The sequence below is a fragment of the Ciconia boyciana genome, chromosome 1, assembly GCF_034638445.1.
Source record: "Ciconia boyciana chromosome 1, ASM3463844v1, whole genome shotgun sequence".
NCBI classification, from domain to species: Eukaryota; Metazoa; Chordata; class Aves; order Ciconiiformes; family Ciconiidae; genus Ciconia; species Ciconia boyciana.
This window is the reverse complement of record NC_132934.1, coordinates 190439551-190463685: the sequence shown is the minus strand read 5'-3', so window position 1 is coordinate 190463685 and position 24135 is coordinate 190439551. Positions and strand designations below refer to the sequence as shown.

The 24135-nt window shown below is 41.6% G+C and overlaps 1 protein-coding gene across 2 annotated transcripts in view; it reads right to left on the bottom strand.

The window, feature by feature from the left end:
• Positions 1–24135, bottom strand: part of WDFY2 (WD repeat and FYVE domain containing 2) — a 68098-nt gene that overhangs the window by 35183 nt on the left and 8780 nt on the right. The window contains exon 2 of one of the 2 annotated variants that reach the window (XM_072850272.1): positions 15372–15500. The exons of the other annotated variant lie outside the window; for it this stretch is intronic. Within the exon in view, the coding sequence (XP_072706373.1) occupies positions 15372–15427 (56 nt within the window). The 5' untranslated portion in view covers positions 15428–15500. The remainder of the gene's footprint in view (positions 1–15371; positions 15501–24135) is intronic. 2 annotated transcript variants of the gene reach the window in all.

Below are 24135 nucleotides of genomic sequence, written 5' to 3'. Positions count from 1 at the left end.
TAAAAGTTTAGAGCAATACATTAATATAACATAACATAAATTGATCTAAGACATTACATACACAAATCGAGTCTGAACAGAAATGCCATGCATTTATTATATAATAAAGCAATTCAAGAACTAGTTATCTGTCCTGCAAACTTCAAGCTAAGGGCTGCACCAGTATGTGTTCCTGGATTGCATATATCCAAAATCAGGTTTCTGCTCATCCTGCCCTTCATCCAAACTCATTTTTCAGCAAATACTTCAGAGACCTGCGTATCTGGGCACTACACAAGCTGCATCATTTTAGAAATGTCTCAGGCATACACTTTGACACAGCATGTGGCTCTAAAAACTAGTATTTCACTGGGTCAGCAAGTCCCATGGTTAGAAAGCTCTCACAAATTACTCAAAACATAAAAAATTCAGTATAATTACCTCCTAAGCCTAACAGCCTTTTTGCAATGAACACAGCAGCAGCTCTTCAGCAGACCTGAAGCAAAACCACCAATACTTTTTCAGGGACAATTCATCTGCTGGTAACAATGGTATCGTATTGTCAATAGCGATAGGGCCAAATCCTTCTGTCATTTCTTGCTGTAGCTAACCATAGCTGTTGTCAGAGTGGCACTCTGCATCCAGACATCAGCACACAGGTCTGGGAAGATGCCCACAGCCATGGGGCTGTACACCAGATTTGGGACAGCATCCAAAACCTTTGGGTCCACCCAAAGGGGTCCACCTTTGCTAAGAAGGTGATCACTGTAATTCTGGAAGCAGATCAGCTGCTTTGTTTCCCAAACAGGCAAACTCTTACTAATGTGTTTATCCTCGACAAGTGAAGTTATCGTGGGAATGAACGAGTGTGCACAAAAAAATAATGGGATGAGTCACAGGGAGCTGAAATAACTCAATATGGAACAGCCCTGAGGAGGTGCACCAACATCCTGTGAGAGACTTGTCTTTCTTGACCATCTCAATCCATATATTCAGTGCCACTGGTTTCAAAACTCCCAGGCTTTAACAAGGCTGCTTCGCCTCTCCTCTCCACTTTAAGGTTCTGGCAAATAATAAATCCAGTACAACATAGTACAGATTATTTAGCTTGTTAAGAAAAGGATTATGCACAAGAGAAGATTTTTAAAAAGCTAGAGGAAATAAAAATCAATTTTATTTGCGAAAATGCCAATAATTTGGATGCTTTGGGTTGTTTTTGTTGTTGTTTTTTAAACTGTACCCACTACAGACTTACTAATTAATTTGACAATTATGTCAATGTTAAGACTGTTAGCTGAATGATATTGAAACAGAAATACTTTCTGCTTAAGTTTAAAAAAAAAAATAATCAAAAAACCCAAAAAACAAACTGGTGGAGGTTCCTAGTTAAGAGTGAAACTGCTTTTACTAGTGTAGGCTTCTTCTATAGGCACATACTGTGCTCATTTAATTATGTAGTCAAATATATTTCCATTCAATGACTAATTCATGCAAAATGAGAAACAAAGCACTCTAAGAATAAAAAGAGTATGAAAGGATGTTATCTAACTGTAAGGTGTGTGAAAGGGAACATAACCAGCAAGTCAGTTCATGTAACTCATTACAGAATACTTATCTCCCCAGTAAATTATTTTAAATAAAGGAAAACAAAAGATCTTATAAACAAATTATTTTAAAATTAAGGACAATTACTAAGCGTCTCTTTAAAACAAGCATTTAAAAGTTATGTTAAGCATTATAATGGAATTCCAATATCTATGTATAAGCTGATGTAAAAGTGTATAAATTCTTCCTTATGTCAGAAAATGATGGCTCATGATTTTCTTCTCTTAAAATCACTGGATTAGATAACGCATTTTATTGAAAGAAGAAAAACTGACCTCAGTTCATTAAACCTTTCTGGGTAACTTTTTTTCAAAGTAGATTCAGGCTAAAGAACAAACTGCACCAACAACTGAACTTGGGAGAAGCCAAATGCTCTTGGAAGAGAGTGTCTTTTTCAGCTGCAGTTCTGCACATTTTTGTATACTTCTTAACACAATACTACCCACTAGACGTGAAACCCAGAGCTTTTGAAGCTTCTAAAGAATGCAAAGAAAAAAACCAAGCATGAATGAAAAGAAGCTTTTTTATGGATATATAGCATGAAGAGTACTTGCTGGTTGCATGGTTAATGGACTTAAACTCAGCACCCACCCAGGTCGGGATCCATTCTTCAACTGCTCTAGAGTGATTCAGTCGGCATCACCATGGAAATGAGCTGTCCCTTCGTTTTGTTGCCAGTGAATTGGCTTGGAAAGATTTTTAGAACCTGTCAAATCAATGGATATTCTTCTAGTCTTTTCATAACAGAGATGATTTATTTTTAAATGAGACAGGCTATACAGAAATAATTCTGCCATGCAAAACACAGGCTACATCTTCATATATTAAGGGGATGTGAAAAATGTGTATTTTAAAAGAAAAATTGCTTCTCTCTGTTATGCTCAAGAGCATGTGTCTCAAGTCCAGGTGGCTGTGGTTGTACCGGCAGCTCTCAAACGCACGGCCAGGCTGTGCACATGTGCAGGAGGTAGGCTTAATCTGAGCACCTACTACTCATGCAGGTGCCTATGTCAACAGCAGCACATCCACCTCAGCGTGGCAGCTCCGCGCTTCACCATCTACCGAAAATTATTCAATCAGTGGTATGTGCCATGGTATCTTCTCTCTGATAAAGGCATTTTGCTCATACAAATCCTAGTTTGTGCATTTAGGTTGCAGTGTGCCCCATGAAAGCTTGCAGAATGCTGCCGGGAAGGATGCAAGATTCTCTGCTCGGTCCCTACTCTGGCCTGAGCTTCTTGTCATCTCACTGCTGGAAAACTGGGTGTCTCTTGGAGCTGTAAAGCTGAGTCTCTGGGACTGACTCAAAGGCAGGGCTCTTGTCTTTTCTCCGTGGTGCCTTGTGTAAAATTAAGGGACAAGACAAATACTGGTGTTGCATACAGTACAGACATATTAGACATGTCTAAGCACTGTCCCAAGATGTTTGCATGTTGCTATACTGTGAACTCTGTTGTAGGGAGATCCAACACCACCATTACCTCAAGAAACAATTTATCCCTATTCCACTCCATTTCTCCAGAATATCCATAAACCCACCAGTTCTAGTTGTACAGTGTGAGTAAAGAAATCCGATATATCAGTTACCCATAACAGATCCCTCCTCTCCTGTTTGTGAATGTTTTCCTTCCTCACTCCTGCCTTTTTAAACATTTCTCTTTGCCGAGATGCACTTGTGTAACGCACTATTGCCTTCATGCCCCAGGCATATGCCAGCTGTATAACAGAGCAGAGGTAACCCTCAACACGTACAATTTACTACAATATTTTGTAGGTATTCTTGGGCTTCAGGAAATTGTTTTAAATGGCATTTTAAGATACTCCTTATTGTTGTTTATACCTTGGACCACATATTGTGGATTTTTTTTTATCTCCTGTCTTGCTGAGGGACCAAGAGGGTAAGCATCAAACCCAGTACAAGGTGTGAAATGAGTTTTAAATGGCATTTTAAGATACTTGTCATTATTGTTTATACCTTGGACCATATATTGCGGGGTTTTTTGATCTGTCTTACTGAGGGACCAAGAGGGGTAAGCATCAAACCCAGTACAAGATGTGAAATTACTTTTATTCCTATTTGTAGTGAGCGCCTGGTACAGAAATTTTAATCTGTCACTTTCTAAAGTCATATCAGACTCATCCAGAGATCAACGCCTGCCCCGTGCACATTACTGCTTCTTGGGAAAGGGAGGTAGGTCATCAGTACAAATGACATTACATGGTTAAAAATAAAGACATCCCCTTCTGTCAGCTGTCCTAACCACAGAGCTGATTTAACACAGTCACAGAACAGTTTCCAAATAGGAAAAGGAAGACACTAAACTATTCTGGAAGATTCTTTAAAATGCTCATCTAGCTATTTAATTGACAGAAAAAAGGAGAAGAGATTAGGATAATACTATATCCAGGGTTAGTGCAGTCTGTGAGGTTTCAGGCATACCTAATGGGGTATTAGAACATATTCTCACCATCAATATATTGAAGTCTTCTTTAGTGTTGAAACAAAAACATTTAAAAACTCCACCTATTCCTAAATATCCAATAATAGACAATTCAAAAATATTCAAAAGCCACCTCTCTCTGGAAACTAAATATCTGCATTGGAAACAGCAAAAGCTTTATCTGCTGTCATTAAATAAACATGACAATAGCAGTATTTGAAGTCCAAGTACAGCACTGACAGTTTTACTGCCTTTAACAGAAAGACATTGTCATTAGAAGTGGGATAAGGAAAAATATTTAACAACTGCATTAAAGATACTACAATACTATAAACCCCCCAACTTCTCCAGGCACCTTTGTGGGCAAGAGATCTGAAGAGATTCTGGCTCCCATCAATTAATGACATGAGCAGCTACTGGGATTTTCTGAAAGAATAGAAGACCTTTCACGTTCAGTGGCAGCTCATGAACCACTGCCAGTGTACTGGAACCAGTGACGAGGAGTTTCGTTTCTCTGATAAATTTTGAAAGAAAATATATGAAAGTAAAAGTCAAAACCAGAACTGATTTCTGAGCCAGCCTGTGTTTCAGAGAAAACAGAAAGAAATTTAATAGCAGAGTGCCAAAACCTCAGGCACCAAGAGGACTTTATCTAACAGGTCCTCATCCTATGTCCTCCTGAAAAAAAACTAAAACAAAACCAAACCAAGCCAAAACCCCAACACTGCCACACCACCACCACCACCACCCCCCCCAAACCCAACCCCAAAGACCCAGGGAAGTGCATGACTGTGTCTCTCAGGCTCACCCATGCTAGTCCCCACAAAGCCCATCACACAACTCTGACAGAGGGTTCTGCATAAACCCTATGATTTTGGGGCACATTCCAGGTTCTATCTTGTTTTCACTGGTTTTGATGAACAAATGTGTAATTTAAATCTAACTAATCAAGGGTTTAATCACTGGACTCTAAGACTATGAGACGGTGTACAGCTATACATCACTGTAGATCTGTTCTAGGTTCTTTTGTACTACAAAAGGTCAGGTTCAGTTCCTAAAATGAAGAGCAAGAGCTACTAGTTCAGGAAAAGGGGACAACGCATGGGAAAAAGATTAAAGAGTTTTGAAGAATGGGCTTTATTTCAGGGCTGTTCTAGAGAGGTTCTCTTTTAGCAGCAATTACATAAGGGCATTTCTAGAAGATTCAATGTCTTCATTGTAACCTCGGTCTGTAACTCAAGCATCGGGCTTCCTATAAAATAAAAGCCTTTTGAGCAATAATTGCACTCTTTACCCTGTATGCCTCAAGCCCTGCAACAAAGCCTAAGAGCAGTAAGGCCTGGATTCAAGAGGAAGCTGGGCTAGCTCCCAACAGCCAACATCTTTGACATCCTACTGTTGTATCCGAAACACCGCTGCCATTGCCGCCAGTCCAGCAACCCTCATGCACGAAGCTCAGAAGCACCAGAGAAACATGAGCACTGCAAGGGAGATGAACCAAGTAACAGCTGCATATAGTCCTAGACGTGAACAGCACAGGGAGTGCACTGAAAACCACGTGGAGGCAGCTGGGTCTGGCAGCAGTAGCTCAGGCACTAACTGTGTGGGGGGAAGAAGTTTGATGAGTCCTTGAACATTCAAGTGCACTGTCAATCCCACCCAGTGATATAAACCGCCACTGCTTTGATTTTATACATGCCCAGGCTAGCAGAGAACGTTTTAGGTGAGGTTCATCACTACAGCAATCTCCATGATAATGATCTACGCAGCACTTTTCAGATGTGGGTCGATAAAAGTCCAGACTTCTTATTTCTCCTTCTGCCACACAACGATGCCAGATGCAGAATTTACAATGCAGGCACCCACCTGATGCTGAACAGGGTCCTCAGGAACAACTCTGGAGTCTGGTGCAAAGAGTCAGGTAGGGGAGAAATGCACAAGGGGGTTCACTCATGGACTTTTTTGACCATCAGCTGGTGGCAATGAATCTGATTTTTGCTACTTTTAATGATTCTCCTTATTAAATCTAAATAGTCTTATTTGCTCTCCTTCACAATCCTCCCCTGTGAATGTCTCTTGCCTCATCCGTTCTCAGAGTCACTAGTATAGTTTCTTGCCATGCACCCCAGCAAGACCCTGGATCCTACAAAATTAAAGTATATATGTTATATAAAACTTTTGATCATGAATAATCTCATTTTGAGCCAACATCTTCAGAGAAGACAGCGCTACTAAAGTGCTGTGCAAACTAAGCTCAGAGGTTAATGATCTCACAGAGCGCTTTACTAGTTCCTTTGTGCTTAGGAGGAACATGGTGGAAAAATCTTGGAATGAAGCTCAGTGCAAAGGTACACTAGGGAAGAAACTGCAAAATTTGAAGTACTATACATTTACCACCTATCTTCAGCAAAAAACGTTGCACGAAACAGTACACCAAGCAAGCGGGCAGAGGGACTGAAAGGCAGGAATTTTTTCCACACAAACTTACACAACATCCTAACTCAAACCACACTTTATAAGATATTTCCCCATTTAATTCATGCTGCCATAAACTAAATGCAAATGAATATTGCATAATAGGGAAAATGTCAAAGTTTTGGTAGGTTATATGCAGCTATAGAATTGCATGGGTTTGTCAGGGAAAAACTGTTATAACCATGAGTGGTACTTAGACCTGGGAGAAAGAGACACCACTTTATTTAACACAGTTTTGGTTTACATGGAGGGCTTTTTGGGTATTTTGTGGGAAGTGACTAGAAAACAAAGATTCATAGGAGACAATCTCAGGAGAAATGGATTTTTATGACTCAAAAAAAATGACAGCAACATGACAGTTTTACTACTCAGCTGTGAAACAGTTTCCACCCATTTTTCAATCTTCTGGACAATGAGCAATGCAGTTCAGTGATTTTTCCAGTTACCCGAGCACATATGCCTGGAAGCAGTGCATGCTCTGCTGTTCAGGCACTGGACCAAAATCAGATTCTGACCAGTCTCCACTGCAGAAACTTCGGGCAAGTAAAGAGAGACCAAAAAAATGAACCAGAAGTCACAACCATAGAAAAATATTGTGTTACCTTGAGGTTACTAGCACAAGGTTCAGAAAGCCGAGCTGCCTCAGGTTTTCAGCAGCTCCACAAAAGCACTGCTCATCATGTATCATATGAGCAGTGCAGTGACTACACCACATTCCAGCATAAATGCTGTAGGGAAGCTAATTTTATCTGCAAATGCAGGTAAATGCAGGGCTGGAGTTCTCAGTGAGCATCAACCTACAGCTTTGGGAATTATTAAACAACAAGTTTAATTATAAACAACATCATAATTAAAACAACAACAAAACATTAAAAGTTAAATTGTTAAAATATTAAAAATAAAATTAAAACAACAAAATTTAAACCAAGTTTAATAAAAATGTTTTATTAAACCACAAGTTTAATTATACCACACTAGGATATTTTTCAAGCAAAGTTTCAAAATTAACTCTTGCATTAAGACCTATGCATCAGTCTTCCTTACAGAGCTTTGGGGTAACAAAATGATCATCCCTCCCTCTCACCCACAGACTCCCCCCACCCACACCCCACCAAATTATTTCCTTCCAGAACAGATGCAGCTTCGGTGCTTCTTGTACTGATCAATTCCCGTTTGCATTCAGGAAGCATAAACACACAACCTTTTCAAGGTAATCGCATTGGATGATCTAATTATTGCAATCCAATTACTTTCACCTCCTTCCCACATTCAAATGTTTCAGTAATGGAAGTTATTAGAAAGATCCTCATTAGATTAAAACACAGGCCTGCTATGCAATAAGTGACTCAGTGGAACCATGCTAAAAATACCGAGTGGATCCACGATTTGCAAGAAAGCAACCCTCCAGCTCCCCTCTAAATTGTCCATGTAGCAAAGGAGAAGAACAAGAATCTACCAGGTCACCAGCCCACTTCCAGCTGCGTGGTGGGAATATCTGTCCAGAAGAACACAACACTTTTCTTTTTTTTTTCCAAAGCTGCCATGGGCTATCAACTAAGTTAGGGATCATTTTTTAAGTTGTGCATGCTTCACTCTGCATAAAAATGAATTCATTACTCAACAGATTAAAAAGTAAGCTTATGCTTTTGAATCTATGAAGTCAAAGCTGGACATACCCATTTTCGATATACCAGCACGATGTTTCTAAGAAATTATATTCATATACAGGTTAATTTTCAGGAAAAGATTGATAGTAGATCCCAAGCACTAAACTAAGTCCCTAGCTGGAATTTACAACAAGCATATGCTAGTATGCTGGAGCAGAAAGAATTTCCTCAGTTTTACTCTTCTTTCCCATTCTGCTCTGAAATGATACCACGGCACCAGTAAGAAAACAGCACAGGACCTGGGAGGAGAGATGAAGGCAGAAGAAAAAAGTTTGCAAGTAATAAAGGGATATGGAGGAAGACGAGAAGCTCAAACAGTCATACCCTTAGGCCTCAATTTCTTTTTCATATAAATGTTTTCCTTGGTTAACTATACAGTGCAGCATCTAGTAAATTATGCCTTTACTGTGGGGGAAGGAACACACATTTCCACATCCATAGGATGATGCTCTCTCTCAGCGTTTTAATTTCTGGATGTAAGTCAGTCATCTGCATCATCCATTGCAAAAGACTAAATTAAATCATTAACTACTTCACTGCTTCTTGGGGGATATTTGATGTATTAAACAGAGTATAAACATTCATTGCAGATATTTGAGAATCCTAGTGTAAGGAAAATAGGGTTCTAGCCGCAAAAAGATAAGAGCATGCGCAACCTGTAAAAGTGTTATTTTCCACTGACAGTATACTTATCACACTCAGTCAGAAAGCACCTAACATTTAATTCATGCAACACAAAGTTGTAGGGCAAAACCTGTGCTTCTTGGATTTTGAGAAGGACATTGATCATATCCCGATGCAAATGAACCCCTTTCCAAGCAAGCAGCTGTTAAGTCCTAACATCCACACAGTTCCCATGAAGTCATTACCTCTCAATTTACACATTTATTTCTGTCGCTATATGAACTTTCACTTTAATTAATTGTTTCTCTGGTTTTGTTCTTTGTGCAAAAAAACCCAAAAAACAAAACCACCACCACCACCAAAAAAACCAAAACCAAACCCAACCCAACCCTCATACCTGTAGGGTATAGGTAAGTTCCTTAGCCAACAAATAGGACAATCAGCTGGTCACATGCAGCTGTAGATGCTGAAGGCTTATTGAAACACCCTCTCTAAGAACAGATAGGTTTTTGTTTTTCAAATATTTGTGAACAATTATGGCACTGTTTTTCCAGAGACAGCAAAATGCATCTACTTGGAATGTATTTGCGTGCTCTGCGCCACTCCAAGATGCCTCTGGAAATGGTTCCCTTGGGGCATCAAGGACTTTCTGCAGCAGAGTCCCATTTCCAGTTTCTCTAGTTTACCATTGAACTTGAACAATGATTCACGGGTGATAAAATTTTCCCTCAGCTTTTCTGCTTATTGCTATTTTCCTCTCAGGGCAGCCTGACTCAGAGATATTTTCACTGTCCTCGCACAAACCCAACTCCTACCTGCTTTGCTCTGCTAGAGGAGGCAAGAAGCCACTCTGTTGCTCTGACCCAGCAGGACAACTTTGGCTGGAGAGTCACAGTACTCTCTGGGAAGGAAAGAAGCAAGCCCATCAGCTTTAGTGCCAGCAAAAAGGGATGGAGAAAGCAGGGCAAAGCAATGCAAACCCAACCCCGTCCTGAAAGGTTTGTTCTTCAGCTGCAAAGGAACTTCAGCCCTGAAGTGCCTTGCCAGGGGTTCTCAGATTTCTTCTTATCACACATACTGACGAGTGCCTTATGAGGTGCCAGCAAAGCCCAAACCTCTGATTCTGTAATTTAGAGGTGATCTGGCATTTCAAGGGCTTACAAGACAGTCACAGTTTGTCACCTCTGCATTCCTGTGGGGGTTGCGTGGGGAGATGGAAATCAACACAAGGGAATAGAAACTGTCTTCAAACCTGTATCACAAGACTGAACATCACATCCTAAACTTTAGGTTTTATTATTAAAAAAATCCGTCTCAAACACGCAGTCCCTCTTCACATCCAGATACTTCTTTCATATAGCCTCATTACAGCTTTCCCATTCTTCAGCATTCAACTTCATACTGTGCTAATTTTATTCTATCATCTTTAAGGTAGTTAACTGCTAATTTCAATTAACATCCTCTTGCTCTTGTGTTACAAGATTAGAAGTTTCTGTTGCCTCTACTTTCTCCACTGGTTAGTTGCTGTGTATACTCCTATCATTTCTTACATGCTTCCTCTTTAAGGTAATCAATCTTTCCAATCTCTTGGGAAAGCTGTTCTTGTGTCCTGTTCTCCTTACCTGTCTTCCAGTCCCTCTAATGAGGCAATATCCTGTCTGAACTGGCATTTTCTGTACTAAACGCAGCAATCCAGACACAGACAAACCTGCTGAATTAAAAGAGTATTATCATTCTTTTCTTTATCTATCTTCTCCCCGTACGTAGCCTAGCAGTGTTTGCTTATTTGGCAGCAGCTGTGCATGTGTTTTATTCACACTGGCATGATTTAGAAACTTACAAAATACGGATGAGAGAAAAATGTATATTTATTAATATTAGATTCTCTCCGCGATACGCTGCTATCCACTTACTATGTTCTCCTGCAGTTCTTCACATCTTTCCAGACCCAATCAGCTTATCTGCTAATTTGGGGCAGACAACTGGCCCAGACTGCACTGGTAGGGGAGGGAACAGAGGATTTGCCAGCTACAGCTCCTAGGGGCAATCCCAGAACCACGTGTTCCTGGCAGAGAGGTGGAAAGAAAATGATAAAGGAGAGCAACAGGCAGAGGCACTCACAGGCCAGGGCAAATCTTGATGGTATACGTCACACTTTCTCCTTGTGAAGATGGGACAGGAAAGCCATGTCTACTATATAAGCATAGGGAGGACACAAGACCAACTCCTTCCTCAGGTATGGAGAAATACATTATTTGAATATGTGAAATGGTGCAATATATTACAGTGCAGCTTTGTAAAGATGTCTAGTGGAATTGTGTATGACAGGAGGCCACTGCTTAGGTGACTACTACCCATCCACCAAACCAGTAAAGCCTGTAGCAGCTCCTGTTCATTTATCTAGTCATTGTGTTATAGGTAACTTCTGCTTTGCAATAAGGGACAGCTTCCAGTTCATGGCAAAAGCATCAAACATTATTAGAAACCCTCTGTTGGCACCTTGTTACTAGCTTATTTCATGGGCTTATTTTTCTCTGGAGGGTTACAAGAAGAGTCCTCTGCAATTCCTGTCCAGATGCTGTCTCAGCTTGCATTCTCCAGATCTTTATTGCTGCCATTCATAGGGGAAGTATCAGTCTTATCTTGGAAGAAATAGATTTGAGGTCTTGAGAAAAAAAATCATCTCTAAAGCTGATCTGCCTCTTTGTTTTGCAACCCCTCACATTCTTATTCCAAGCTCATACAAAAAGCAACATCCCAAAGTTCAAAAGTAGTAAGTTCTTACTAGGTCATGCTATTAGGCATGGTGATCACAATAAAGGTGTTAATATTTATATATTCACAGAAATCAGGGATTTGAGGCAGAGTACTTCCAAAGCAAGGACTACACGTCATTGTCGCTTTAATTACTGAGCAATTGTACACGTTCACTGGAAAAAGCTGATCAGCTTTCCCCATCCTGAATAAAGACAGGGTTACTTACCAGAGACCTTCCTTTCAGTAAGTTCCTGCACCAGCCTGCCCAAATTCAGACAGGTAAGGATTCTTGAACTGACATAAAAGAACACTGATAGATATGAAGATTACAACAGATTCAAACCATTTTATAACACGTACCACAGAGCTGGCCTACAACAGCAGCACGGTGCATATGCAGGTATGAAGAGCACATCATCCACTGTGCTACATCACCAGAGACAGCGTATGCTGCGTGTAAGCGCTGTACCACCCATCCCTATCATGGTCAGGATGGTGCCATGCCTGTTACTACTATTAGCAAATCAGGAAATCCTTGTTAAAGTAAAGTAAAGAATTGGAGAGTAAAGATCTAGAGAGACTAAGCTATTCTACTAGCAACAAGAGGATGATTTGTATGGTTTCTTTTTAGGAAAGGATAACTTGGTGTTAACCAAGACAACTACACGTCACCGATCTTTGAGTTAAGTAATATTTTCACAGTGGCCTGAGTTAGGTGCAGAGGGGTTGCATCCACATGAACACAGCTTGTTCCACACCACTTCATTCAGAGATGTTGCCTTCCAGCAGAAGACTATTAGTTAGCATAGGCATGGACAGTGTGAAGAAGGTGTCTGAAGTAATGACTTCAGGCTATTTGAGGGCCACTGAAAGCAGAGGATGGCAGCAGACTGAAGCAGACTAGATCTATCACTGACCTTGGCAGAGGACACCAGATTTTAAATGGTAATACAAAGTGGGAGACAGCTAGAGACCATCCATTGGGCAAGTAAATCCTTGTGTTATTAGCTAAAGCATAAAATCAGCTCACAGCATCTGCCAGGGAAAAAGATGAGCTGAGAGGGGGTAAAGGCAGTAAATAAGGGAAGGGTCCTTTATGATGCCACTGCCTTGCAGGCTCAGCACCGCCTGAAAAATTAGATCAGGTTTGTAATTCTGGCTCAGCTATTCACAGGTCAGACAGGATTGCTTCTCACATGGAGGGCAGGGAGGAGAGGAACAGCTTTCCTTGCAGACAGTTAAGCTACTATGCAAAAAGGCTGGGACCATATGTCCAGTTACCTCAAGCCATGAGATATGCTTCCCACAAACTAAAAGCCACTCTTTTGGTTTCAAAATCTATATGTGTTCTGCTGTGTCATGCAGTTCCTCCTCCCACTCTCCTGTTCTGGTATCTGAGACACGCTGAAAACATCCAGGTGGAATGACCTGACAGTCCAGTAAGTCTCTTCCACATGTCGTGTCTAATACAAGTGAATTGTGCCTTCTTATCAAACACACACAGTGAGCTTTGGAGGGATATACGCAATTTGTGAGCAGTTATCAAGAAACGTAAATCATAACAATCCGCGGCAGATTAAGCAGTTTACTTAATTCAGAAATGTCCCAACTACTGAGCATCCAGAGGGAGGCAGCACACGTGGAGGTCAGTATTTTATTAATTTACTCAGAGGCCAGTGGCAGGTAACAATTTTTATAATCAATTTTTATTCCAGTTGGAGGGAAGGAGGGAGAAGAGATTAGACAGAGCTGTCCTGCGGACAGGATCTGGCCCCTAAAAGAGATCAGCTGGACCTCTTGCTCTAAATAATGCCAATAAACAGGAATAGCAAGTTTAGAGGAAAGACCCAGAACAGTTATGACCTTGAACACTGCAGTGAGCAAATGGGCTGTTTTGGAAATACACACAAAATTTCATCATCTGTGCTGCACAGTATAAATAAATGCAAGCTAACAAAGGCTCTTAGAAATGCCAATGACCAGATCATTTAACAAATGCATCTTTTCCCCCCTGGCACTGCACTTTTAAAATACTTGCTTCATTCACATAAGTCTTTGCTTTTCCCACTGACTTTTTTTTTTTTTTTTGCCAGAGCATTTAATAGTTTTGTTTGATCAAATTTTCGAAAGGAAAATAGTTCTGTAAAAGGAAAAAAAAAGCTCATGGTATGGCAGCTACATGCTAATTAGATGCCACTGAACACTGGGGATCTACATCCTAGCTTTCCCAGTGGTCAACCAGTAACCCCTACTTAAGACATTGAAACCAAAGAAGACAGTCCAGTAGTCTACTTCCAAATCATGCACTTAAAAGCTTAGAGACATTCTTCTGTACTCCCATCAGTTCTCCCAGTCATCCCACACTATCTGCTCCTCTGGCACCCTTCATTTTTATGCACGTTTCAACCACGCTATTTCTCTCCCCAGAGTTTTGGCTCCAGCACTCTGGTTCAGCAAGGGCTGACAGTGATTTACAAGACCTGCTAGACTTAGCCTTTTAAAAATACTCATGCTATTGGCAAGAACATAAGCTTCAGATGTGTATGTGTGTGTGGGAAAGGTGCATCCGCATCCCAGTCCTCCTGTTTTCAGAAACACCCACTAACCAGCAGGTACCAGACTACCAAGGTCACCTCTCCTTGGCAGTAACAAGTCTTCAGCATTTGTGCACCCTCAAGAAACTGCAGAGGTAGCACACATACCTGCTCAAGCAGCTGTTGTCCCCTTCCTCACCAAGTCAAACGTGGCTTTGAAGCAATGAGGCAAAGGCAAATATTGCCACTCCTTCCACCTCACTGCAAAGGAAAGAATCTCTTCCCATTTGATTTCCATTTCTCTACTGCTTGCAGCATCCCAGCCCACTCCCCGTTACCTGAGAGGCATCACACATTCACTGTCTCTCAGTTTCTTGAAACAATTGAATGCATTTTATTAATATTTAAACAGGTTAAAAAAATCCATTAATAAACTGGGAATTACTATGGGCTGCTGGTGGGAAAGGAGCTGCTGGAACACAGAAGAATACAGTGGGTACTTCAGGTTTTCAGAACACAACATCTGGCAGATAAAAACTGCTAAATACACCAAACACCTTTCACATCACCAACGCACAAGGTGTTTTTTATCAAATTTTTGGTGCCAGTGTTTTTCCCGATCCAAGCTGCCCCATTTGACCTTCCTATCAGATGACTGCTGGATATTGGCATTTAACATCAGTCAGCATTAGCAAGGATGTGCGGCTGCTCCAAGAGTTCATGCAGGAAGGAGGCAGCTGTCCTTTTTTGAATTTCAAACTGATAAGATGGGAGCACCAAAAGAATGAATAAACAGGAAGGTGAGGAAAGGAGAGAGTGAGTTGAGAGGAGTTGTGTTAGAGATAAAACACGAATGGGAAGAATAAGCAGTAGGGAACAGGTTATAGAGTACGAATGATGCAAAGCCTGCAGTAAGGACAGAAGCGAGCCACTGATTCAGTAACCCCTAGACAAGAAAACTGAAAAAGCACAGTATTTTGGTAATAATCTATCCAAATTGAGGCAACAGGCTAAAGACAAACCCTTCAAACCCCAAGACTCTCCCCGCATCCCAGTTACTGGGGTATCAAGAAGTCTGTGCATGAGGTCAGCCCAACCCCAGAAGGAAGGGAGAAGTCCAGCTTCACACTTTGCATTTATGAAGCACTGAGGTGGTGACAGATGTGGTAATGAAAACCCTTCCAGCTGCACTCGACAACTGAGTATTTCTCTGCATATAACCTCCAAATATCTAACGTGGAAAGTATTTCCTACATTAAGGCTTCTCCAGATAGTGCACTTGCACTTACCTTGATACCTCACAGATAGGATGTTCTTGCTCTGCTACTTGGGACACTAAATCCATTCGGCTGTATCAGTTTCCTGTTAACAGGGTGGTTTTTTGGCATTTAAGGCAAACAAAGGTTCATGATCTATCACTGCGAAATAAGCATAGGGGAAAATAAACAATAGTTTGAAAAAGGAAGTAATGACCAACGCAGAGTATCTGAATTCAATTTCAAGTGATCTTTTCCCAACTGCATACTGCAAAATTTGTATTTGAAATAAAACGTTTTCACTGTACATTTTTTCAGGGAGAGAAAAAGCTTCACATCAATTGGCTTCCTCTGCAGTGCTCATGGAAAATTTCAAGTCTCCGCACTGGCCCTTCGCAAGTTCCTCCTCTTGTTCCCTCCCCAACTTCAGTCAGGTTACTACTGAGTCTCAAGAATAGAACATTTTTTTTTGTTCAAAGAAGCTTAGCTTTTGAATAAGTAAACACACACCACGGAATCAAACTCGGTCCTGCTCACAGAATATTTACAAAGTATTAATATTAGTCAAAACTAAAAACCAGATGTTTGAGATGCTTCCAAATCAATCCTGGACATGTAGAGAAAGCAGCGCCATGACCCAGCTCCACAAGAGAACTTAAGGACAGGGATACCAAGCACTAGCAGGTCTAAGGTAGGTGCCCGGGTCTGGGAGCATTGCTCCCACTAAAGAGGTAGGTACTCAAAAATGGGACTCTCATTAAACACAGCAGTTCAAGCCAACCAACGCAAAAAGCCAAAAAGATGTGCGAAATCTCACATCCTCCCCAGACCCAGACAAACTCCTGCAATCCTAATTTGGACTGCCTAAGCACCTGGATCCCAAACGCTCACCTCATGATACCCAGTTTTACTCCATAACAGCTTAGCTTTAAGAGCACTCAACTAGGAGGACAAGGCAGGCTATAAGATCTCCTGAGCGTGCAGAGATTGACACCACCCTCCCCAGAATCAAATTGCAAATATGAGTCGGGGCGGGGGTTGGGTAATTAAATTAACAGTTGACGCTAGGTCACCTGGTGGGATGGACATTAGCCTGGCCATTTTCTCCCCAGGAGACTCAGAAGTCACCTGTACCTGCTAAGTTGTTACAACAGCAACTAACCACTATACAAACTTATCAAAGATGCAGCAGTTAGCTCCAACAGCGGTTAAAAACATAACATTGAGACTGGATACACACCAACTGAACAAGAATTAAACTTCTCTGCAAGACATTTCCTCCCTCTACAAAGAAACTTTCAATTTCTACTTTCAGCGTCAGCAATTTACTTTTTTTCCCCACAATTGCCTAATTTTTTTCAGATAATACATAAACATAATACATTGCCAAATGGCAACACTGGTGTCACTCTGATCTGTGATTTCAGGAAACAATTTCAATTTAGTTGCATAGGAGGAAGGGGAGCCAAGTTAGACATCTTGTTCTGTTTATTTTCATGTTACTTCTGCATAATTGATAGCTATTCATAATTTAAGTGTATTTGACTCGAAATCTGCTCCTCTCTCTCTTAGTACGTGGTTAAAATTGTTGTCTCCATAAGATTTGATGCAATGGAGGCCGAGTAGAATTTCTATTTGGGTCCAGAGTGAGAAAGTGCAATCTTGTGGTATAGCAAAAGCAGCAAATTTTATAGAAAAATACTATAAAGGCTGTTGTAAAACCTTTATGTCCTGGGTATTCAAGGTACACATGATTCTAAGGAAATCTTGTTGCTTTCTTGATCCTCTGATCTTGGACCTTAAAAAGGCAATCATAATCTTGTAATGACTTAGGGCTGGGCTAAAATAATCCGACACAATTTCCTTAGTATCAGAGGACCCAAAGCAGAGGATAATTTCAGACCAACCATCCTGAGAACAGTTAAAGTGATATTAAAAACTAAACAAGAAACTTTTCGTAGAAAAGGAGTAAACACAAAAGGCTCCTACAACAAGACACTCCATGCAAGAAACCCAAACCATAATATATAAGTTCCCTCACAATCCAGGAGGGAACAATAACATACCGTGAAAGGGGAAGAAAGCCCAACAGTCCTTGCCACGGGAAAGCCCGGCTCCAAGACACAAAACCCAGTTTAGCAACTTGGGCCAAGCTCAGGAGCAGGAGAACACAACTGCCACAGGGCATCGCCGTGCCAAAGAGTGCCAGAACAACAATGCTACATGCAACACGTATTTTCTGACTCCACCACTGCCCCATCCCAGTTACTGTGGCAGCGACAGCTAAGGGACACCTATCATCCTTCTGCCTACTGCTGCAGCGGTAGTTGCACTTCTCCAGTAATGGAAATATCAGCTGCATTTCTGAAGCACTCGTCTGATCCTGCTCACAATGAGGTCAGCAGCAAAACTCTCAAATGACACTGGAGCAGGATGAAACCAACCGTGATAATTTTATTGTTTGTTTATATATTGAAGCAAAAGCAAATTACTTCTTCTTCCTAACAGGAGACACATCAGTGTCCCCACATCAGTGGGTAAAGAAAAGGAAAAAAAAAAAAAAAGACTGAAATAAATATCATGTGAATCCTCAACCAGATACCCAAATGGAAACAGCTTATACAAAAATAAGCTATGTAAGACTATGAAAGAGATACTTTCTCTCCACAAGCCTTTGCCCCGTATGTAACTTCTGTTACATTATCAGTGGCAGGTAAACTGGATGAGGCAGAAAGACATACACAATAGTTACAGAAGAAGCATCTCTAGCTGTACAGTGCTTTCTATTGCAAACATGCTTTGAAGATTTAACTTAATTATTGTACCTGAAGTTTCCTATGCTTTTCTCAGGTAGAGAAGCTCACAAGCTATTGAAGTAGCACGCTTCCTCTTCTTGGTTCCTTTGTAGCATCACCACTTTTACTAGGAAATGAAAAAGTTTCTTATCTTCTGTCTACCTTGAAGTTTTAATACAACCTACGTATCCTGTTAGAGTTTTCTATAGTCATTTGGCAGAAACACCAAAGATCTTATTGAAGCCTTGGTTACATGAAAAGATGTATGGGTGGAAAACAATGCTTGGAGTAACATCTGTGTCGACTGTATGCCCAGCTTATTTCAAGTATTTTAGGGATTGAAAGGAGCAGAAATGTCATTTTTATGACTGAAGGTCTTTTCAAAGATGAAAAGCTTAGGTAAAGCCTCCCTGCAGAGGGTTGCTGGACTTCCTTGATCTTCTCCAAGTTTTGCTCTGCATTTGGATCACCCTGATGAATTCTCTCTTCAGCACGTAACACCCAACTGTATGTATGTTTCAAAGGGATAGACGATTAGGGGCTTGTATTTCAAAACTGGGCATTACTACAGTTTAGCACTGTTCTAAGACTTCAAAAATACAGGACCAAAGTTTTCACTTGGCCTGAAACAGTGGAGGGACCGTCACACTTATCAGAAGTGAAGCCTGGGCTCTTCTACTGGCAGCACATGGAGCAGCTCCAGTGCAGCTGCAATGACACCAAGCCCACTGGAAGGATGCCACCATAGGATGCTGTAAGCTGGGAATGAGCTGGCGTGTAAAGAAGCATTCATGTCCCATCTCCCAGACCTACAGGACATGATGAAGCAATGCTCTGCTCAAACCAGACAAAGATACTTCCCTGGGTGTCAGAAGCAAAGGCTCATGGAGACAAATTATCTTGATGGCTGCTGAGGAATGGGAGGAGATGTACTCACACAGGTTACAGGTCCAGTGCTCGGGCCTCCAGTGGTGCAGCAAGCAAACACAGGGGTCTGAACGGAGGACTTGGCCACAGAGGCCGTGAGTGTCACCCTCAGTGCTCCAGCTGGGTTCCAGCCCTGGCTGCGGCCCCACGGGTCACTGGCCGATGTCGCACACAGGAATTTGGCAGTGCGTGCACTTCTGCTCAGCGTTGTGGCCCTGGGAGACCTGCCCTCCCCCAGACATCTGGTCGAAGTTAGTCTTAAGAATCTCAAACTATTTTTGGTCTCAAATTCAGGCTTTTTAAAGTCATTGTTACAGATCTCAAACCAGCAGAAATGTTTACAGGCAGACCAGTTTTAAGGGATGTGTCTTGTTTAAACCAGTGGCTTGCTTTGGTTTTATTTTGTTGTAAAAATCACAGAACCAATTTCCCATAGGCAATCTGACTCCCCACCAGCAGGGACAACCACATGATCTCAGTGCCCTAGAGATGCGAAACACACCTAGATTAATAAATGACACAGGCCTGGGACCAGTCTCTGGCAGTGAGGCCACCTGGCATAGAAACCAGCAGCTGCATCCAAGCTGCGTAGTGGGAACAGTCCCTGGTCCAAGCTGACTCCCAGACCCTGTCTGGGGATTGTTTGACACTGTGCAAATTGGCTCATGGCAAGAACAGTGCCTAGTACCAACAACCATACAATACAGCCAGCCAGATCCCTGTGCCTGAAAACATACCTTGGCACTATTTAATTTATTAGAAATACAGTCATTATAGCCACTGGCCCTGGGTTCAGCTGCCCGTTTCTCCCAGCTGGTTCATGCAGTCATTGAAAAGAGGAAACAATGTTCATCCCACTGAAGTCTGCCCTGCATACACTACCCTGTGCAATATTGGGCTTGTTTAGAAGAATTGGTAAGTTGGAATAAGAAGGGGTTTGCTGTCTCTGCTCACAAGGGCCCTTCTTTCTTGTTACCTTGTACACCACAAGAATATCTCAAGGGGGTCCATATTTTCCTCGCTTTCCCTCTTTCATTTTTATTAGCCTGAGGTCAGTGTAAAGGCATTGGCCAGCAACTGAATAAACAGCAATTTCTGGCTTAAACAGAGTCATCACTCACAGCCATAAAGGGAAATCAAACTAAAAAGAAAAAGAAAACCATTGCCAGGATAATGTTTCAGAGAAACACAAGGGCTGCCTTGCAAATTAGGAGCCTGCCTGCAAACACAGGCAGTATCATTTATTTCTGGAAGAATGCCATTGAGTCTGAGGTGTCAATACATGCACACACACTGCTTTTTGAAAACACCGTTTGCACTTTTTAATCCACATGCAAAACACTGGAACACAGACCACTAAACAATTACCCATGTCATTTGCTTTTCCCACATCCAGAATTTTTGTCAAAATGGTTATTTATCTACTTCTCCCACATCACTTTGTATACAAAACACTTTCCTACATAGTTAATAGTCCTCATTTTGTGATTAAGAGCTGAATAACAATTACACTTGTTTCTAAAAAAAACTTGCCTCTTTAAACATGTAAAAATGTCTGTTCATGTCAAAAACTGCACATGAACACAAGCTCAGGTTCAGAACAAGTCAAAGACCATTGGAGACACTGACCAAGGCAGACCAAGCCATTTGTTAAATTTATCCAAGCTTCCTGCTGGTGACCTCAACATTTGCAGTCCTTGGGCCATTCATTCAGATGTGTTCACACCTCATAAAAAGCAGACAACGATGTTCATTCTGGATTCCTCAAAAAGGAGCTTTTAAGTAATCAGGTTTTTAGAAGGATGAATATAAGCTGTGACCAAAAGGATGCTGTGGATGAAACTACTCTGGGATGGAGACTTCTTGGCTTGGTTTCCTGTTAATGAAAACTTATTAAGGAAATCATCACAATCCTCACCAAACTTACCTCTTATCTGCCAAAGAACCTACTGGGGAGGAGGGAAAGGAGGAGTAAAAGCATCCTAAATCACAGAGGAGCTTTCAGAATTCAGATAAAGTTCATGCACTTTCAGGCACTACAGCATGCAAATTGTTTTTAAACAATCAGTACATTCATAACTCCCTTTCCCTACTGCTTTCTCTGGTATCTAATATGGCTTAGTCACAGTATTTGAGGAAAAGTTAACCACTGGAAACCTAAGGACCATGACCACCAGCATTTCTAGAGTTTCTTGTTTAACAAAAAAAATCCTACCTTTGCTTTTAATCTTCCACTCCAAACCCAACACTTTGCAACTGAATTAGTGGTACAAGCTACTGTGGGATTTCCTACCTTCCCACTGGTCACGTGCTCCCCCACCATACAAGCAACCATAAAGAGCGTACAAAGGGGAAGATGAGATGCCAAACAACAGAGGTCCCAAATGTCCCCCAGAGCAACGTCCACAGCTGTGCAGCCTGCAGAAATCCTGCCTGCAGCAGGGCTGGCAGCAAGTCCCTGCTACAGCCCATCACACCCAGCAGGCTTCCTCATCTGCCGGTGCATTGCAGCTCAGGCTGCTGCAGGACTTCAAGCACCACAGCAAGCTCTCCAAAATTGTATGTGCTTTTGCTTTTTGGCTACAAATAAACCTAACAACAACAGGAATCAGAGTGTGAACCTGAAGGCTCAGTAAGTGTTTGTACAAGACTGAATTGATGTCCCTGCTGAAGTCCGGCAGGATCATTTACTAGCTGATATTTTGAAAGCATGATGATGGATTCATCTATTCCCACTCATTTACTGGCAGTTGCAGAAGTCAGCGAGAAGAGATTTGTTTATGAAGTCTGATTCATTTCCTGAAGGGAAGAGAGTGCACTCTTCTTCGGAAATGTATTAGTGCCTATATATTGTGTAACCAATCCCTGCTATGTAACACACTATGCCAAGCACAGTGGTCTACCACCCATTGGAGTTGACATGCTTAAGCTAACTCCTTCCCCTGCTTTCTCCTGCCTGAAGAAATCCAGCATATGTCCACTCTTAGCCGCCAGCTGCAGCTAATGTAGTCTCAAAAACTCCTCTTACTCCTGGTTTCAGATGCAACACGGCCTAGAAATCATGAGGTAGTATCAGACAGGCTTTCTCTCGTCAAACAGTGCTAAAAGCCTCAGCCACTAAGGCAGCACACAGACTGGCCCAGACAAGGCTCTGGTAGACCCGACACGCACTTTTGGAGCTTAACTCTAGTTATTCTGACTGAATGGGACATAAGATAGGGGTCAGTGGAACAGAATAAAATGCATCATTTCACTGCAGCAAAAAGCATCAACTTCTTAATTCCAGTCATTAAACAACTTCAGTCCAGGCCTAGGGTACAATAAAGCCAAAGGCGTTGATTTTGACTTGACAGATAAATTATCTTCTCACCCTCCTCCCTCAGCACAATTGATGTTGCACCAGCTTTAGTCCTCTCTTCCCCATGTTAGTACTACCGCACTGCCCTACTTCGATCTCTAGTTTTTACCACAGGCAGAAGCAGATAGTGATAAAGTAAACCGTTACCATGGCATATTAAAAGTATAGAGATCATTCATCTCTAGAAGCCAAATGCAGGGCTCGTCAGCAAAGGCCCTTCCACTTCCCCTTGAGCTCCTGGCTGGCAGAAAGCAGGCTACGCCGAGGCTGCTGCCTGACCAAGGACTCCTGTGCCACAGGAGTTTGAAGCAACGGGACCAACAGGACACGAGCAGGTGCAAGGGCTGTATGCCTGACACTGGAGAACAGCACAGGCATGACCTTTCCTACTGAACTTCCAGTAATTGCAGAAGTGCAATAAGCCTTTGACAACAGCTTATTGCTGGCAGAGCTGCTGAAATGGCCAGTGAAGCAAAGGCATGATCTGTAAGTCCAGCCAAGACATCGTGTAGAGGATGTCCCCTGCCAACAGAATACTGCAGCTGTCTTTAGTCAACCCTGCATGCAATAGAAGCTAGGCTGGACCACAGGCTATGTCCTTACCATCAAAGAAGAAAGCACCTCCTCAGAAATTCTACTTTCATTCTATCCCATGCACATGGTGCTGCAAAACATGAGGCCTTCACAATGTCAATCTGAACCACTCATTGGATGACTCCATAGCCCACGTTTGCTCTAGCAAAACACAGAGCTGAGAAGGGGGACAGAATTTCCCTGGATCAAATGGGAAAACAGGGACAGAGTAGGGGAATGAGAAGATGCAGCTTAATAACACTAACGACCAAAAAGAAAATATGTAAAGTAAGGATAATTCAGCACATAAGCAAAATGAGTGCAAACTAGTTACAAATAAAATGTAAGCTGTCATTTCCAGTTTGACAACACAGATTCCTAAAGTTTCCAACATACACAAAGGGGGCAAAATACTTAACGAGGACCTGTCTCTTAAAAGGGATTACATTACATGGTTTTCTGAGATAAGGGGCAATTGTATTAAATGAAAAGGCAATCCCTTCTGGATCTTTGTGTAATAAACTGGCCTAGAAAAATGTGTATAGGCAAATACCTTACATAATATTGAGTTCAACACTTGACCTTGCAGTGTCAGCTGACATCTGCAAGGAAAGAAACCTCAGTGTAGACGTTCTTGGAGAAGCATCGAAATCAGAGGAGACATCTGTAAGATAAGTTTTGCTGTACTGCTTCAGAAAGGCTAAACAGCGACAAGAAGGAAAGCATCAGAGCAGACTAATTTTCAGTGCTTTCCTGCTTCATCTTATCTTGCACCACAATAAACCTACTGGATGTCCCCTTTCAGTCACTGCCTATATGTTTTTTATTCCAAGTCACAGATAAGCTAAATAGTGTGGAAGTCAGAGACTGTTGGTACCTATATATCTAAATCTCGAATCCATTGTACCAGAAGGACGTTTACCACTGCTCTGAACCAACACCAAAACCCTCTCTCATCTGCCATCCTCTAGCATGCATTAGCTTGCATAAATGTAATTATGTTTTCGCTATACCTTATTACCTTTTAAGCTAAAGTAAAAGCTTTAGCACCAACTCATGATTAGACCTTACCAGAGCTTAAAAAAAAAAAAAAAAGCTGTTTACTTTAAGACCCTAAAGTACTCCACAAGGCAGATGCACCACC